The sequence below is a fragment of the Sus scrofa genome, chromosome 12 (assembly GCF_000003025.6).
Source record: "Sus scrofa isolate TJ Tabasco breed Duroc chromosome 12, Sscrofa11.1, whole genome shotgun sequence".
NCBI lineage: Eukaryota > Metazoa > Chordata > Mammalia > Artiodactyla > Suidae > Sus > Sus scrofa.
In genome coordinates, this window is record NC_010454.4 from 22,263,549 (window position 1) to 22,281,311 (window position 17,763).

A 17,763-nucleotide genomic window follows, 5' to 3' on the forward strand; every position below is an offset into this window, starting at 1 on the left:
GGGCACGAGGCGCTCCCTGGGATCACATGGTACCTGCTCCAGTGCCGCGTGCGGCCCGGGAACCCTGGGTTGCTGGCGCCTGCGCAGAGCCCTCTGTCCCAGGGAAAAAGGCTGGGGCAAAAGGCGGCTGAGATTGGCAGAGTGAAATATTGCTGCTGAGGGAACGTAGCAGGGCACACGTCTCGCTTCTTCGCGCCTGGGTGCCCCCTTTCTCCCCATCACCTACTTACTTCCTGACTGCAACCTCTCTCCCTCTGGGACTTTTGCACCGGGAGCTCCAGATTCGCTACCCTGCAGCGCTGCGGAGCCGTCAGGCAGTGGCATCCCGTGCACTGCAGAGACCCGACCCTTCTTGCTACCTTCTGGCCAGAACTACCGCAGGCTGATTCCCCCCGCCCCTTCCCCCACACTCTCTCTGCTCTTCCCATGCAAAGCAGATCTCCGTTGCTTCAGCGTCCTACCCTTCTGCAGGACTGCAGTCCGGCCAACCCAAGACCTTGCTGCAGGGTGCCTCAGATCCTGATCGCGAACCGGGTCCACTCTTGGCCCTCAGCCAGTGCCCAGGGGGCGACAGTGACAATTCTAACCTCCAGTTTGTGTCAAGGTCCAGTTTGAATGACCGCTGTCAGCCGGTGAAGACATGACGACCCTGGACTCCAACAACAACACAGGTACTAAGATTTCTTTGCTACCATCATTCTTTCTCTGTTGCTGTCTCCTCTCCTCCATCTACGCCTTACGCCTTAGAACAAGAGGAACTTTGTAAGGGACTGGGGACTCCCTCCGCCTAGGGATTTGCTAGTGTGATGGGGGCCACGCTAGGATTTGCTAGACTGGGATTTCCAGAACAGGTTCTTCGGCCTGGGAATGCCCTCGGAGGCGCCCAACCATCACCCCCTCAGAGTCCCAAAGCTCCCTTTAGCCTGAAGCACTCGTATAGCGAGGAAGGAGGAAATGGAGAGCGGGTACGTGTGCTGAGATGAACAGTTTAAAGGAACTGGGAGCTCTGGAGCAGTGCCCCGAAACGCCCCCGTCTGTCCACCCCCTGCAGTTATGGCATGCCTGGACTTCTCAGGAGGACCCCCCCCCCGCGCGCCCCTCCTCTCTTCCTCTTCCTTAGCTCCTGCAGGCTTGAAAGAACTTAAGGAGCATTGGGGCGATCTGGGTTCCAGGCAGGAGGGGCTGGGGGAATGTGTACGATCTCACTGGGGAATCCTCAGTGACAGTAGGGAGCGGCACTTGAGGAGCCCCAAGAGTGGTGCTCTGCCCCAGGGAGGACACCCAGAGCGCCCAAGCGCCCGGAGCGCTCACATGGCTGCGGAGCCGGGCCCACGTGCTGAGTTTGTTTTCATTCAGCTGAAGCCGTGGCCGCCACCCCATTGGTGGTTGCCTCCCGGCCCCGTTACATAATGAGCTCCGCCTCCCAGGTTGCCCAGGCAACGCGTGTTCTCTTCTCTCCTCCCCTCAGTAATCCCCGCCCAGCTGGCGTTCGGAGCCCAGCCCAAGATTCGGACCCCGGACGCTGAGGAGGGGCGGGGCGAGGGCGGGGTTGCTGCTTCGGATTGACAGGAAGAGGAGAGGGCGGGGCCTAGGGTTCTGGGGTTCCTCGTTGGGGAGCCACGTGCAAGAGGCACACGTGGAGCTGGGACGTGAGGCCGGCTGAGGGCTTGGCTCCCGCCCCGCCCCGCTGAGATCTGGGTGAAGCTGGGCTGACTCACCGCCCCCGCCTGCCTCCTTTTCCTGTCCTCCTGGCCGGGGGGGGGGGGGGGGGGGGGGGCCCTTCCCTATAACCGATGAAGCGTATGATGGAGCCATCCCTGACCTCTCGTGCCCTCATGTTTACACCCTCAAAGGAACCATATCTAGCTACCTTTCTCCTAACTCCTTTCCCCTTTATTCTCTCTGCACCTACCTCACTGTACTACCTTTAGACCCAGCTTCTCCACCTTACAAATTCTTTCTGCTTCCCAAGCATCTCCTTTCTTAGTCTTGCAAATAATGCTTTACCCCTACTGGCACCGAATGAGATGCGGTTTGCTCCCTAAGGACTTCTCCCAAACAACTACATTCCAGAAGCATAGCTGAAAGGATATTGTCTCTTTCATTTTTTTACCTTTTTTCTTTTTTTTTCCCCAGAAAGGAAAACTGGGACCCAGAGAGGGGAGTTGATTTCCTGTAGGTCACAGGTCAAGTTGGTGGTGATAGATCCAGATCTAAAGTGAAACTCTTGCATGTGCCCCCGACTCCCAGGTTGGAGTCTCTTTGGATGAAAGTCTTACACCCTTTTTGGAGATGGCTGAACTAGGTCAGGTTCATTTACCACCAAATAAGTATCCCATCCCCCCACCTCAACCCTGAAACTGTAGGAGCTGACAGGTTGTGCAACTATTTTACAGGGAACTGGGTTCACCCTGACCAACCTTGAGCTATTTTAAGGTTGCCCTGCCCAGCTTAGTGTGTGTCAGTGGGTGAGCAAGACATGTGCCTCCATGGTGGCATGGCCTGTGTCACCTCACACGTGTCCTGGGATCCTCCACCCAACTCATGGCAGGCGGAGCTAGGTGCTTGTCAAAGGTGTGGCAGGCAGCTCACCTTTTCTCCCCCTGCCAGTGCAGTGGGAACACGGCCACCTGGTCGGCGGTCTAACTAGAGGGCCAAAGTCCCTGAGTGGCCAGAGAGCCAAGGTCATTGTCACCAGGCTGAGAGATCTGGAAGGGGGAATTCCAAAGCCTTGGGCTGAACAGTTTGTCCTTCATTCCGCTTCTGGCGGCTCACTGTTCCGCCCTTCCTGGGTTCAGAGAGAGTGTTCACTCTGATTCTTGACCTTGCAGCCCAGGGGAACAGGTTCAATACCTTCAGTACCTTCAGAGAGGATGTCTTCCGGTTTTCAGGGAATGTGACTTACTCTTGTAGGACCTCCACCCTCCTCTCCTTGCTGTTGACTAGCTGCCCCTCCATGGGTCTCATCCCTGGAATGGTCTCGGTATTTTTTTTTTTTTTTAATTTTATTGAAGTAGAGTTGACTCACAATGTTGTATTAGGTTCAGGTATACAGTGAAGTGAATCTGTCATACATATAAATACGTCCATTCTTTTTTCCCATAGAGATTGTTACAGACTATTGAGTAGGTTTTCCTGTGCTATACCGTAGCTTCTTGTTAATTATCTATTTTTATACAGTAGTATGTATATATTATTCCACCCTCCCAATTCTTCCCTCCCCCTAATAGTGTCTGGTCTTGGTATTAAAATTAAAATTGGCAGCTGGGTTTTTGTTGTTGTCGTTTGGGGGTTTTTGTTTGCTGGTTTTTGAAGCCCGGGTATTCTGAATGTTTTTCAGCTGCTCATCCCATCCCCAGGTTGGCTGCTGACGATTAAGTCATTAGCTGCAGTTGATATTCTCTCTATATATATGTTTTTTTCTTTTTTTTGCAGCTGATATTCTAAAGGCAGGTGTCTTTAAAGGGGGGAGGGTACATGTGTGAGATACAGAGCATCACAGAGGTAATGCCTCTGGGGAGGTATCTTGCACCCGAGGCAGAAGCCGAATGTACCTGCTGAGCGTTGTGGGGGTTGGTTGGCCAGGTCTGATATAGGTCGGGGAGTGGCTTACTGTGGCTCTTCTGGGGGTGTCAGGATTAGGGGCTCCACATGGTTAACTCCTGAGTGTCCAAGAGTGTTTTGGAGAGGCAGGCGGGGAGTGAGCAGAGTGGTGCCCTGGGATCAAAGCTCTATGGTGGTTGACGTCCCCTTCCCTTGTGTTCTCCTGCCAGGTGGCGTCATCACCTACATTGGCTCCAGCGGCTCCTCCCCGAGCCGCACCAGCCCCGAGTCCCTCTACAGTGACAGCTCGAATGGCAGCTTCCAGTCCCTGACTCCAGGCTGCCCCACCTACTTCCCACCATCACCCACTGGCTCCCTCACCCAGGACCCAGCTCGCTCCTTTGGGAGCATTCCACCCAGCCTGAGTGACGATGGTTCCCCTTCTTCCTCTTCCTCTTCCTCATCGTCCTCCTCCTCCTCCTCCTTCTATAATGGGAGCCCCCCTGGCGGGCTACAAGTGGCCCTGGAAGACAGCAACCGCGTGTCCCCCAGCAAGAGCACCAGCAACATCACCAGTGAGTCCATTTCCAGCTGATCTGATCTGGGGGAAAGGAAGGTGTCCAGGCCTAGGCTGGGGGTTGATGTTGATGAGACCGTCGTTCCCAGGGCTTACTCTGGCCTCAGGGGTGCCTCCTAGAGTTGCGCCAGCCGTTGTCGGCCCAGTCTGGTCATTTGAGTGTCCTCCAGATACCGAAGCTCCTCCTCAGCTTCCCCACCCGTCTCCAGCCCAGAAAGCCTCCCCGCCTCCCTGGCCACTCAGAAACCCCACCAGTTCACCCGCTGCCCCTGTCTTCCCACAGAGCTGAATGGCATGGTGCTGCTCTGTAAAGTGTGTGGGGACGTGGCCTCGGGTTTCCACTATGGCGTGCATGCCTGTGAGGGCTGCAAGGTGAGGCAGGGAGGGGGTAAGGGCAGGGGCAGGTGACCTTGTCCCCCAGGACACACAGGCCTGGCCGCGTCGGAGATGCTCACTGGCTGCCCCTGTCCGACAGGGCTTTTTCCGTCGAAGCATCCAGCAGAACATCCAGTACAAAAGGTGTCTGAAAAATGAGAACTGCTCCATCGTCCGCATCAATCGTAACCGCTGCCAGCAGTGTCGCTTCAAGAAGTGTCTCTCCGTGGGCATGTCTCGAGATGGTGAGGCAGCACTGTTGCTCCACGAGCATCCCCGTGCCCTCCGCCTCTTGTCCCCTCGAAGTTTCTGAATTAATCCCTCCCTTAAAAAGTCCCACCACGGTGCATCTTGTTTGTATGGGAGGGGGACCCAAAGCTCACCCTTTTGGGTAGACACACTCTTTTTTCCCTTTTGTCTCTCTGGTCACCTCCAACCACAACCCCTATTTAGGAACCCCCCTCGATGGGTGTGGCCTTGCGGGGAACCCCAAGCCCTCAGGGTCTTGCCCTTTGAGGAGGAAGGAAGAGAAGCATGTGAGTGCGTATGAGAACTTCCTGACACTGCTCTCATCCTGTCACAGCTGTGCGTTTTGGGCGCATCCCCAAACGAGAGAAGCAGCGGATGCTGGCTGAGATGCAGAGTGCCATGAACCTGGCCAACAACCAGCTGAGCAGCCAGTGCCCGCTGGAGACCCCACCCACCCAGCATCCCACCCCAGGCCCCCTGGGCCCCTCACCGCCCCCAGCCCCAGCCCCCTCACCCCTGGTGGGCTTCTCGCAGTTCCCACAACAGCTGACGCCTCCCCGATCCCCAAGTCCTGAGCCCACAGTGGAGGATGTGATATCGCAGGTCGCCCGGGCCCACCGAGAGATCTTCACCTACGCCCATGACAAGCTGGGCACCTCACCTGGCAACTTCAATGCCAACCATGCCTCAGGCAGCCCCCTGGCCACCACCCCACATCGCTGGGAAAGTCAGGGCTGCCCACCCGCCCCCAATGACAACAACATCATGGCTGCCCAGCGTCATAATGAGGCCCTGAACGGTTTACGCCAGGCTCCTTCCGCCTACCCTCCCGCCTGGCATCCTGGCCCTGCCCACCACAGCTGCCACCAGCCCAACAGCAATGGGCACCGTCTATGCCCCACCCACGTGTACCCAGCCCCAGAAGGCGAAGCACCCGCCAACAGTCTGCGTCAGGGCAACTCCAAGAACGTTCTGCTGGTGAGGGCGTGGCGGGGGTGAGGCGGGCAGGGGACCTGGATACTGGATTTAGCACAGGGCCGCAGGTGTGCCTGGAGGCCAAGTACAGGCAAGGGCTCTACCCAGGAATCCCTGATCTCCACCTGGCACCTGATCGCTACTTTACCTGAAAGATCCACCCTCCGGGGCCACAACTCTAACCCCAGCAGAATCTGGGGCCCAGCCCTGCTGGGGGAGCCCGTCTGAGCCAGCCTGGCTGATACTCCCTTCCCCAAATTCTTTCCTCCTCCAGGCATGTCCCATGAACATGTACCCGCACGGACGCAGTGGGCGAACCGTGCAAGAGATCTGGGAGGATTTCTCCATGAGCTTCACACCTGCCGTGCGGGAGGTGGTGGAGTTTGCCAAGCACATCCCCGGCTTCCGTGATCTTTCTCAGCACGACCAGGTCACCCTGCTCAAGGCTGGCACCTTTGAGGTGAGTGAGCCTTTGTGCTCCCTGCACTTGACCTCGGGAAGGATCCAGCAGAGGCTCTGAAACCTCAGGGTCTTTGACCTTAACTCTTGACCGATGAAGGAGGGGGCAGAATCCTTCCCAGTCCTGCCAGTGGATGGCTGGGACTTCTGTCGTCTCAGCTGGGGTCTCATCACATCCTGTTACCTCAAAGTGACATTTCAGGGTACGGCGCTGCCACCCCCCCCACCCCCCCGTACCAGACCTGAGCAAATTAACTTCGATGACGAGGTGCCTTGCTCAAGGTCACAGGGAGTGAGTGACAAGGCAGAGACTCAGATTCAGGCCTGCTGGATTCCAAAACCAGGGCCATGTTCCCCATCCTTCTTCTGGGGTGCCCCCCCCATGCTTACTCAGAAACTAGCCCCAGTCTCCACTGAGAAATGTCAGGCAGCACCAGGAACCCCCCCTGGGGGAAAACTTCCGGGGCGATGTGGCCGGTGGCCCTCCCGCCCGACCCGGGTTGACTGTCCCGCCTCAGGTGCTGATGGTGCGCTTTGCGTCGCTGTTCAACGTGAAGGACCAGACGGTGATGTTCCTGAGCCGCACCACCTACAGCCTGCAGGAGCTCGGCGCCATGGGCATGGGCGACCTGCTCAATGCCATGTTCGACTTCAGCGAGAAGCTCAACTCCCTGGCGCTTACCGAGGAGGAGCTGGGCCTCTTCACCGCGGTGGTGCTCGTCTCGGCAGGTAGGTCAGGCTCTCACCTGAGCCTGACCCCGGGGAGGAGGCGGACGCAGTTGGATTCAACACACCTTTTATGGAGTACCTACTCTATGCCAGGCCCCGCACCGGGCGCTGGGGATACAGACATGATTCAGACACAGTCTAGCTTGGGAGACAGACTCATGCCCAACTAATTATAAAACAGTGAGATAAGTGTCACAGTAGAAGCATGAACCAAGGGCTCTGGAAGCACACACACAACTATTTCTGCCTGGGGAGCTGGGGAAGGAGGTGACACTTGAGTGGGGCCTCACAGGACACGGAAAGATACTGCCAGGCAGAGAGAGGGGGAAGGGCATCCCAGGTGGAGGGGCCGACAGAGCGAAAAGCAAGGGAGCCGGGGCGTGTTTGGCCAGGTTGGGGTGGGGGAGGAGAGTGGCCTGGAGGCGGGGAGGGGACCAGCCCTGCTGAGCCTGTGCTCCCACTCCCAGCAGCTGGCGGGGGCGCCTCCCGCTCTGGGGTCAGAGGCCCCCGCGGGGCGGGGGGAGCGGGCCGGGGGAGAGGGAGTCACGACCCCCCTCCTCCTCCTTCCCCATCGGCCCTCGGAGGGGCTTCGGGGAGAGGCTGCGTCGCCTGCGCCGCGTCCTCGCAGACCTCGGGGTCCTCGTCAGAGGAGGTCAGGGAGCCTGCCTCACTGCTGTCGTCTTCCCCACAGACCGCTCGGGCATGGAGAATTCCGCTTCGGTGGAGCAGCTCCAGGAGACGCTGCTGCGGGCTCTTCGGGCTCTGGTGCTGAAGAACCGGCCCTCGGAGACTTCCCGCTTCACCAAGCTGCTGCTCAAGCTGCCGGACCTGCGGACCCTGAACAACATGCATTCCGAGAAGCTGCTGTCCTTCCGGGTGGACGCCCAGTGACCCGCCCGGCCGGCCTTCTGCCGCTGCCCCCTTGTACAGAATCGAACTCTGCACTTCTCTCTCCTTTACGAGACGAAAAGGAAAAGCAAACCAGAATCTTATTTATATTGTTATAAAATATTCCAAGATGAGCCTCTGGCCCCCCGAGCCTTCTTGTAAATACCTGCCTCCCTCCCCCATCACTGAACCTCCCCGGGCCTCCCCTATTTAAACCACTCCCCCCCCTTATTCTCTAGCGCCCCCCTCTCCCCCCCCCCCGACTTGTTCTCTTCCTGTCTCAAATCCAATAGTTCACAGCTGAGCTGGCTTCTGTGGTGTGTGCTCGTTTTGGGGGTGGGATGGGGTGGAAATATGGCCAAGGCTGGGGGCACACCTCTCCATCTGGTCAGTTTGTGGGGTGGGTACTCTGCCAGCAGATGGGAGGATTCTGGGAAACAGCACGCAAGTCTAAGGGGGGGTGCCCAAGGGGATTATTTTCATCATATATTTATTACATAAATATATAGTAAAATAGACGAGCAACAATTACCATAAAAATATCTTTCTTTAAAATCCTGACCCAAAACACAACGGGGTGAAAAATCGCACATAACAGACATACTGATTGTCAACGTGGGGCAGGAGTAGGAGCCCCCCGCAAGTCACCCCCACTGGCCCCACCCCTCCCCGGGGAAGGGCCCTACCTCCTTCCCTGTTTCTGGCCACAACCCCTCTCCCTCCCGCCCCAGCACCAGCTTCTCATACATTCAGTAGCGCCTCCAGGGAAGTGTCCCCCTCCTCCCGCCCAGGAGTTCCCAAGGCAGGAATTACTGTCCCCCTTATGGACGGTGTCTATGTCACACGCCCTGCCCTCTCCCAGCCCTGTAGACCCGCCACCAGGGGAAGGGGTAGGGGCTCCTCCACCCCCACCCTCCCCAAGTCTGAGCAGGGAGGAGGCTGGATGAGGTATGTGTGTTATGAGTGATGGGAGGGGGAATACTGAGATGGAGAGGCGGGTGGTGGGGGCGGGGTAGTGGTCATGGCTCTGGCACCCCTTTGTCCTGGCCTGGCCCCCCTTCTCCTAGTCCCAGCAGCCCCTCCCCCCGCCAATACTGCACCCACTGCCCCACTCTGCCTGCCCTAGTGCCCCGGGCCAATACTGGGGAGGCATGCTAAGCACCCACGTCAAGGCCATCCCCCTCATTAGCACCAATGGCCCCCAGGAGAGGGCCCTGTCCCCCACTTCCAAAGCAGGGACTGGGACGGCTGCCTCTCTAGAGCAGGTGCGTGACGCTCCTGAGTACCCCCCCCCGGCTCCGCCCCCACCACGTGTACTTGCTCACACATTCACGCAGTGAAACACACACACACACACACACACACACATCCCCCACATCACCGAGGTGGGGGGGGGAAGGGGTCGGGTTCTGGGGCGGAGTAGGGGAATCACAGCTCATATGACTGGGGAGGGGGGGGGTGGATTCCCAAGCGCTTGTTAAGAGGCCAAGACTCTTCTGGGCCTTTTCTCCACCATGTGCATGGCTGAGACTGGGAAGGGAGAGGCAGAGGTGGGGATGCAGGGATGGGGGAAGACAGCAGACAGGTCAGGAATTCCACTGGGCCCCCACGGGGTGGAAGGAGGGTACAGGAGGGCTTATCTGGGACTAGAGTAATACAGGAATCAGTACCCCAGGAGAGAGAGAGAGAGAGGATAGAGACAGACAAAGACAGCACGGGCAGCCCTCGAGCCCAAGGGGGGGCGGGGCAGGCACATGCACAGGTGATAGCGGGTGCTCTTCCAGGCCCTCCACCTCTGTCGCAACACCTGAACAGTGGGGGAAGAACACACCCTGATGGGCAGCATAGCATTGCCTTCCCGTGTGTGTGTGTGTGTGTGTGTTTGTGTGTATGCACGCACATGTGCACGTGTGTGCACGTGTGGAGGGGGCTGTGGCAGGCTGAGGGTCAAGGTGGGGTGGCAGGTTCCCCACTGCTTAAGACATTTTTGCCCCAATAGTGCAAAGCGCAGGAAGCCCTGGCACCCCTCCCCCCGCCCCCTGCCCCATTCCCCATGGCTTCCGGGGGCATCTATGTCCACCCATCCATCCCTGCCGATGTGCAGCCCTGAGCCCAGGGCCCTCTGGTCTGCTCTGTCCCTTCCCTCCCTCCCTTCCCCCCCCACCTACAGAGGGCTACCTCCTCCCTCCCTCTCTCCCCTGCGGAGCGGGGGCGACAGCCAAAGGGAGGAGGAGGAGGAGGGCAGCTCACCCAAGTGCAGACCAACAGAGCACTCCTCACCAGGAGGGTGGGAGGTGGCTCAAGCCAAAGTCCCTGAATTAGAGAAGAGAGGAGGGGAGAGGGGTCCCAGGGGCACAGGGGCGGCTGGCCTAAAGAGCTTCAAAGGAAAAAAGGAGGAGCACCAACCGCCCCCTCCCCCGGGGCTTCGACTAAGTGCCATTTATCTGAGCACCCCATTCCGGTGCCTGCCCGCCCAGAGTCTGGGTTAGTGCATGGAGTGGGCGCGGGAGAGGAGGAGGGCAGGGGTTAGAGAGAGCCCGGCAGACAGATGGAAACAGGGGCCTAAGGGGGTGGAGGCTCTGGGAGAAGCTCGCGCACACCCTCCCTGGCCCCCCAGTGCAGCAGCATCTGGATTGTAGCTAATACTGCAGGATGTGAGGAGGGCGGGAGCCTGAGCCACAGTTTTTCCTGTGTGGGTGCCAAGGTGCGGAAAGGGGTTGGGGGGGCACAGGGAGAGGCCCCTGGGGCTGGGCACTTGAAAGGGGAGCTGTGCGGGCAGCAGGGCAGGCTGGTGAGGGGCCAGCTGGCATCCAGCGTGAGAGGTAGATGGAACTCAGCGGGCACGAGTGGCAGAGAGCAGAGGGAGTACTGGGGTAGGGGGGGTGCCAAAGGGGCACGGAGGGAGGGGCAAGGCAGGGGGGTGGGGGTGGCCAGGACCCTGTTGGAGTAACTCACAGCTCTGATCGGCAGCCCTACCCTTGGGGACCTGGTGTCGGAGGGGGGGCAGTTCTCTCTGATTTGGGGGGAGGAGGGGCAGTTCTCAAAGTGCTTGGGGTGGGAGGGGGGGTCGTCCCCTCTGGCCAGCCTCAGTTAATAACTTAATATCATCTCTCTCTCTATCAGTCGCTTGCTCTCTCTTTTTTCTCTGTCTAGTATTTCTTCATTTATCTTCTCCCCTTGCCTGGTTTCCAAAGTGCAGTTAGAATGACTGTAATTTTTAACCTCCAGGGGAGGAGCCAAGCCAAGCCCTTCCTTGCACCCAGGCATCTGGGGAAGCCGAGAGGCCCTTAGCCTGGAGGGGAACCTCGGCCAAGAAACTGGGCGGGGGGCTCTCTCTCGTGTGTGTGTATGTGTGTGTGTGTGTAGGGGGGTGCGTTGAGGGCATCTCCCCCGCCACGGTCCTCCATCCCCTACGGTCAAGATGGCTCGTCCCCTCTGAGCTCTCCCTCCCTTCTCCTACCTTCTTAGAGGACGGGGGTCCCGGGCACTGCAGGACACGGTCCCCCCGCCTCCCACACTGTCCTTGTCATAGCAAGTTCATTGGTTTGCCCTGTCCCAGGGCTGGAGGGTCTGAGGAGGGACGGGGCAGTGCGGGGGTGTGTGTGGGAGCGGACTCTATCCGAGGACCAGAGGAAGGAGAGAAGAGGGGTGGGGGTCTCCCTCAGCCCCCGGCTCCGCCCCTTCTCTCCAGGCTCCTCCCCACCAGCTCCGCACACCCTCTGGCCGCCTGAGGCTTTAGACTTCCTGATCCTCAAAGACCTCGAGGAAGAGTGGGGGGAAGAGTTCGGTGGGGCACTCGACTTTCATGTGGAGGAAGCGGCTGGCGTGGCAGGCCCCGATCATGCGGAGGTCAGTCACCTTCATCAGCAGCTTGGGCCAGAAGTGCGGAATGTTGTGTTTGCGGTGGTTGACGTAGTGCTCGAACGCCAGCAGGTACGCCTCCTGACTCTTCTCGATCTTGTCCACGCACAGCAGGCCCGAGCGGTCTGCGGGGAAGGAGGGGCACGTGGGTGAGTGGGCGCCAAGGGAGGCAGGGGCGGAGAGGCTGGGGGGAGGGAGAGACTCGAGGTCTGGGGCAAGTGCAGGGGTGCTGGGGGGGGAACTGGGAGGTGGGGGGGACTTGAGGGCGGAGGAGCGCTGGGGGGTGGAGGGGACTGGGGGTGGAGGGGACTGGGGGTGGAGGGGTGCTGGGTGGTGGAGGGGACTGGGGGGTGGAGGGCGCTGGGGGGAGGAGGGAACTGGGAGGTGGAGGGGTGCTGGGGGTGGAGGGGACTCGGGGGTGGGGGGGTCAGGTAGCGAGGACAGAGGGATGGGAGGTGGGCCTGGGAAGAGAGGGGACTTGGAGACAGGGCAGGACTAGGGCGCAGAGAGCTGGGGTGGGAGAAGGAGTACAGAGGGGGTCAGGGGCAAGGAGGGGGCACAGAGGGCAGAGGTCAGGAACAGAGGAGTGATGGGGGATAGAAGGAGAATGGGAACAGAGTGGGGGCTGGGGAACAAAGGGGACTGTGGGAGACAGCAGAATGGCAGAGAGAGAAAAAAATGGAGTGAAGCCAGGATAGTAGCAGAGGAGGGATGGGGAGGCAAGAGATGGGCCTGGACATCAGAACAGAGGGGGGATGGGTGACAGAACAGGGGGCAGGGCCCAGTGATGGAGATGTTACCTAGGTGACAGAGGTAAGCCTGGGGGAGGAAGAGGTGGGCTTTCCAAGCAGAGAAGCCAATGAGCAGAGAGATTGGGGTTAAGGACAGTGACAGGCCCAGGGCCCAGCCAAGCTCTGGGCCCCTGGAAGCTTCTGAGCCCTCCCAGCCAAGCCATGGGTACCTGTTGACATTAGCAGCACAGCCTGCAGCAGAGCCACTTCCGTGTCGTCCAGGTTAAAGGCAGAGAGTGACTTGCCCAGTTCAAAGATGGCGTCGGAGACGACGCCCAGGCCGCCATTCTTGAGCTGCTCCCGCTTGACGGCCATCTCCCCGCTCAGCGTCAGTGTGTCGCTCTCGGGGTCATAGCGGACAGCCGCCCGCAGAGACATGATCTCCATGCAGCACCCCTTCAGGAGGATGATCTGGTCTTCGCAAGGCAGCTGCAGAGCCACAGGGACACTCAGCACATCCCTCCCCATCAGCATCCCCTGCGGGAGCCCGCCCCGCCTCCCGGGGAGCTGCAGGGCCTCTACCAGTCGTTCATACGTCCTCGGAACTGCTACCCTTGTGCTGGGCTGTGGACCTGCCCTGATTCATTAAGCCTCATAACTATGCTTTTTTTTTTTTTTTTTTTTCCTCTTTGCTTTTTAGGGCCACCCCTGTGGTGTATGGAAGTTCCCAGGCTAGGGGTCAAATCAGAGCTGCAGCTCCCAGCCTACACCATAGCCACAGCAAAGTGGGATCTGATTCATGTCTGTGACTTATACCACAACTCATGGCAATGCCGGATCCCCAACCTGCTGAGCGAGGCCGGGGATCGAACCCACAACATCATGGATACCAGTCGGGTTCGTTACCGCTGAGCCATGATGGAACTCTGAGTTACTGTTCTTTAAAACGAGGAGCACTTGGAGTTCCCATTGTGGCACAGCAGCAACGAATCCAACTAGTATCCATGAAGACATGGATTCGATCCCTGGTCTTGCTCAGTGGGTTAAGGATCCGGTGTTGCTGTGAGCTGCGGCGTAGGCTGGCAGCTGCAGCTCTGATTCAATCCCTAGCCTGGGAACTTCCATATGCCGCGGGTGAGGCCCTGAAAAGATGAAGAAAAAAAAAGAGAGAGAACTTTCAGATTGCCTATAGTCAGGCTGGCCATGCAGACGTGGGGGCAGATGGGCAGGGAGGGCTGGGGAGGCTGGGCCCAGGGAGCTTGGTGGTTCTTCAAGGATCAGCCCACCCTGTGTGTGTGTGTGTGTGTGTGTGTGTGTGTGTGTGTGTTGGGTGTGTTGACCTACAGGAATTCCTCATATGAGCACGAGCTGGGACTGAGTGACCTGGGGAGCAGCCCGAGGTGTCCCTCCAGCATGGCGCCATGTCTCCTCTCCCGTCAGCCACTCACCTCGGAGAACATGGGCAGTTTTTTGGCAAAGTCCACCACGCGGGTGATGGCCGGGGTGATGATCTTGGTAAACTCACTGAAGGCCTCTAGGTCCACCTTGTCTCCGTCCGGCATGGAGACGATGGGTGACTGGCCAATGTCATCCGGCTGGAGGGAGAGATGGCGGGGGGTGGTCAGCTGGGGCGGCAGACCCCTTTCAACCTCTCACTGAGGTTCCCTGCCCACCAGGGGGAGCTCCAAGGCAGCTTGGGGAAGAGGGGGCCACCAGCACCTGGGGCCTCCTGCGCCCCAGGCCTCGGGAGGTCTCGGGGCAGAGAAGAGACCAGCACCAGAGCTCCAAGTTGGCTCATAATAACACGGATCATGACAGCAGGAGAGGTCACGTCATCGTAATGGACGATCTCCTGATTGAAGACTGACTCTGTAGCCAGGCATTAGGCCATGTGTTTTACACACATTATCTCATTTAATCCTCAACCACAACTTAGCACCATTGGCTGGATGATGTCGTACTTATCACCATTTCACAGATGAGGAAACTGAGACAGAGTGTGGCTAAGTAAGAAGCCCAAGGTCTCCTGACCGGTAAGTGGTGGACCCAGGATTTGAACCCGGGCAGCCTGATGCTCAACAGTTACACACACGTGTGCTTGGTATTGGGGCCCTGCTCCTAAGAGCGCACTATTCCACCTGCCAAGATGCTCTAGCAGGTCTTCTGCCTTCCTCCATCATACACAACCCAATGTCTATTTCCTCCCAAGCCGACCATTCACTTGGTGCTCAGTTTTGTCAGAGCCTAAAACAATGCCTGCTACCCAGCAGGTGTCCCCAAACACTGTCACGTGACTGTGTCCCCACCCCCCCCTTCTCAGTTAAGGGGACAGGAAGAAGAGGAGGGATCACCCCCATTCATTGGAAATTCCACGAGGGTGGCAAGGCCCTGCCTGCGTGGAGCTCCCAAGCAGAGGGACTAGGCAGGACTCCGATGGCAGTGACACACACACAGGTGCACAAATCAGAGGTGCCAGGTCATGGAGACTCTCATCTCCCGGAGTGCCCTCTCTCCTTACCAGGAATTTCCTCCTCTGCTTCCAGTGGCTGCCCTGGGCGTTTGTGCTGCGATGGGCCTCCGTGGCAACGTGGATCAGGTCCCACTCTTCCGGAGTGGGCTCCGGTCGCTGCTGCAGTGATCGGATCATCTCCTCCTTCCTGCGCCGCTCCCGGTTCTGCTCGATCAGCTTGCGCTTGGCCACCCGCTTCGAATCATCTAGAACCACTGTCAACAACAGACAGACGCGATGCCCTTCGCACGGCACTCTCCGTCACCCGCTCAGACACTACGCTTCCCGGGTGCACAGGCTGGTCAAGAGAGGTTAGGTGGCCACCCAGATCACCTAGCAGTCGGGTGGGGCCACCTGGGTCACGATGAAGACTGGGACCACACGCACTTCACCTTGGGCTGATCCAGAGGAGTATCACATTCTGGTCTAAAGGGTATATAGTTGCAGGAGTTCCCTGTCGTGGCTCAGGAGAAGCGAATCTGACTAGCATCCGTGAGGATGCAGGTTCGATCCCTGGCCTTGCTCAATGGGTTAAGGATCTGGCATTGCCAGGAACTGAGATGTAGGTCGCAGATGAGGCTCGGATTCCGAGCTGCTGTGGCTGTGGGGTAGGCCAGCAACTACAGCTGATTCGACCCCTAGCCTGGGAACCTCCCTATGCTGTGGGCGTGGTCCTAAAAAGACAAAACCCCCCCCACACAAAAGGGTTCTAAGGATATAGTTACTAGAAGACCCTGCCATCTGACCCCTAGCCAATGAAAGATGCCCTCTCTCACCTGGAAGTGGGGTGCTTTCTCTCATAGTCAGAGGCACGGTGCTAGGGTGCGGTACGCAGGCCTTGTTTCTAGCTAAAGCTCTCTAAAGCCCTGGGATGGTGCAAGGCAGGTAGGCACAGGGGTCTGTGCACAGGGCTCAGAGAGGAATCCTGCTTCCTTTTCTTTGGGGTCAAGACAGAAGGCACCAAGATTCTGAGCTTTCACTCTACCATCAGCCTGACCTGGATCGTCACTCTGCCCTGTGGGGACCCTGGAAAGGGAGCTGCTGTATCTGAACGCACCCCCACCCGCAGCCACCTAGCCCGGTTCCCCCCCACCGGTCCCCTTACAGTCCATGGCCATGCCCACAGCGATGCACTTCTTGAAGCGGCACAGCTGGCACTGATTGCGGGTGATCTTGTCAATGACACAGCAGCTGTCATACTTGCATGAGTAGGTGGGATGGAGATTCTTCTGGATTGTGCGGCGAAAGAAGCCCTGGGGTGGGGGGAGAAGGAGCATGCTGTAATCACGATCCCCTCTTCCTCAATCAACCATGCAGTTCTCTGGGGGTGGGGGGTGTTGGGGAATTAGTGGGGGTACCTGGCAGCCTCTTGATGCAGCAACGCCCAGGATCGCTGGGCTCTGCCAGGACTTAGAAATACACCCTCAGCACCCCCAGCCGCTGAGGGGGAGGAGTGCATGGGTCGTGGTGGTGGCAGAGGTATGGATGGTGACCACAATGAGGAGATTTGAGCCTGGGATGGTGGCAGGTGCTACGAGGCCTGAAGGAAGAGCAGCTGTGGATGTCCACTTAATACCTGATTTTGCGTCCTGCTAAACGACTCTAAAAACAACGCTGGTCCCCAAAACATTCTTACATGTGCTGCCTGTTGCCCAGGCAGGCTGAATTCACGAAAAGTGTGTGTGTGTGGAGGGGGGGGGTATGTTAAAAAGTCAGGAAAAGACATGGGGTGTGAACTCTACCAGCATTCAAACATTTTCAATTTTACATATAGGGTTTAGTCTTTGCTTTAAAGGAAAAACCTCAAGAATCAAGACGGCTGACATCTGCTGAATACTTACTACAGGCCAGGTACCTACAAGCCTTTTCTTGCAGGTATCATATGTAATGCTCAGCTCCATGAGGGAGGAGCTGTTATTATCACCATTTTCCAACTAAGAAACTGAAGCTTAGAGAGATTAAGCAATTTGCCCAAAGTCATATGGCTAAATGGGCAGCAGAGCCAGAATGGGACCAGAATGAGCCAGCATGAGACATGAGGTCTGGGCTCTTGGGATTGGGGTGCAATGAAAGTCACCAAGGGTACCCACCAAAAATACAGATCCCTGGGCCTCACTCTAGACCTAGAACATCTAAGAGGGAGGCCCAGGCAACTCTGCCCTACATCCTTGAGGGGGAGGCTCCTTGTTCTATGTGACACAGTCGGCACTGCTTCCAGGAACACCGCTAAGGGATGCTATGCCCCTGGTGGGCTTGCTTTGACTGACACCTGGAAAGAGAGGAACCTGAAGCCTTAACATAGTCTGAATTTTTTTTTTTTTTTTTTGGGTCTTTCTGTCTTTTTCTAGGGCTGCACCCGTGGCATATGGAGGTTCCCCAGCTAGGGGTCTAATTGGAACTGTAGCCACCGGCCTTCGCCAGAGCCACAGCAACACGGGATCCGAGCTGCATCTACAGCCTACACCACAGCTCAAGGCAACGCCGGATCCCCAACCCACTGAGCGAGGCCAGGGAGCGAACCCGCAGCCTCATGGTTCCTAGTCGGATTCGTTAGCCACTGAGCCACGACAGGAACTCCATAGTCTGAAATCTTTTTGCTTCTTGAAAGGTCTCACATTTTCAGGAGGTAAGGCTCCTAGAAAAACCACGCGGGTTGAAATGTCCAAAGAGAGCTCCATAGTCTGTGACCTTGTCCACCCAAGGTCTATGCCCTTGACCTCTCTGCCCAGGGAGACTCTGCCATCCTCTCTTCTGGGCTCCATCACGCCCCCCACCCCCCAGCCTCAGCACTGGTCTTCACCCTTTCAGGATCAGCAGAAGCAACTGGGAGCCTGTTCCAAGGCAGATTCCTGGGCTCCACCACAAAA

The 17,763-nt window shown here is 58.0% G+C and overlaps 2 protein-coding genes across 7 annotated transcripts in view; one reads left to right on the top strand and one right to left on the bottom strand.

Annotated features, from left to right (window-relative positions):
- NR1D1 (nuclear receptor subfamily 1 group D member 1) lies at window positions 1–10,583 on the top strand. Of its 3 annotated transcripts, XM_021067027.1 has the most exons (8): window positions 1–671; window positions 3,774–4,118; window positions 4,404–4,492; window positions 4,596–4,740; window positions 5,079–5,722; window positions 5,994–6,179; window positions 6,697–6,907; window positions 7,599–10,583. In XM_021067027.1, the coding sequence occupies exons 1-8, from the start codon at window positions 641–643 to the stop codon at window positions 7,796–7,798; spliced, it is 1,851 nt and encodes a 616-aa protein (XP_020922686.1). In that variant the 5' UTR covers window positions 1–640; the 3' UTR covers window positions 7,799–10,583. The 3 variants fall into 3 exon arrangements, with proteins under 3 accessions (XP_020922686.1, XP_020922687.1, XP_020922685.1); XM_021067028.1 differs by lacking the exon at window positions 4,404–4,492 and having other exon boundaries at window positions 5–671; XM_021067026.1 differs by lacking the exon at window positions 1–671 and having other exon boundaries at window positions 1,787–4,118.
- Window positions 6,958–17,763, bottom strand: part of THRA (thyroid hormone receptor, alpha) — a 26,179-nt gene continuing 15,373 nt past the window's right edge. For 3 of the 4 annotated variants that reach the window (XM_021066243.1, XM_021066245.1, XM_021066244.1), the window contains exons 5-9: window positions 16,002–16,149; window positions 14,906–15,111; window positions 13,836–13,982; window positions 12,618–12,876; window positions 6,958–11,781 (exon numbers count right to left, since the gene is read on the bottom strand). In XM_021066243.1, coding sequence (XP_020921902.1) covers window positions 11,531–11,781; window positions 12,618–12,876; window positions 13,836–13,982; window positions 14,906–15,111; window positions 16,002–16,149 — 1,011 coding nt within the window. In that variant the 3' untranslated portion in view covers window positions 6,958–11,530. The remainder of the gene's footprint in view (window positions 11,782–12,617; window positions 12,877–13,835; window positions 13,983–14,905; window positions 15,112–16,001; window positions 16,150–17,763) is intronic. The other variant, NM_214190.1, reaches the window with a different exon arrangement.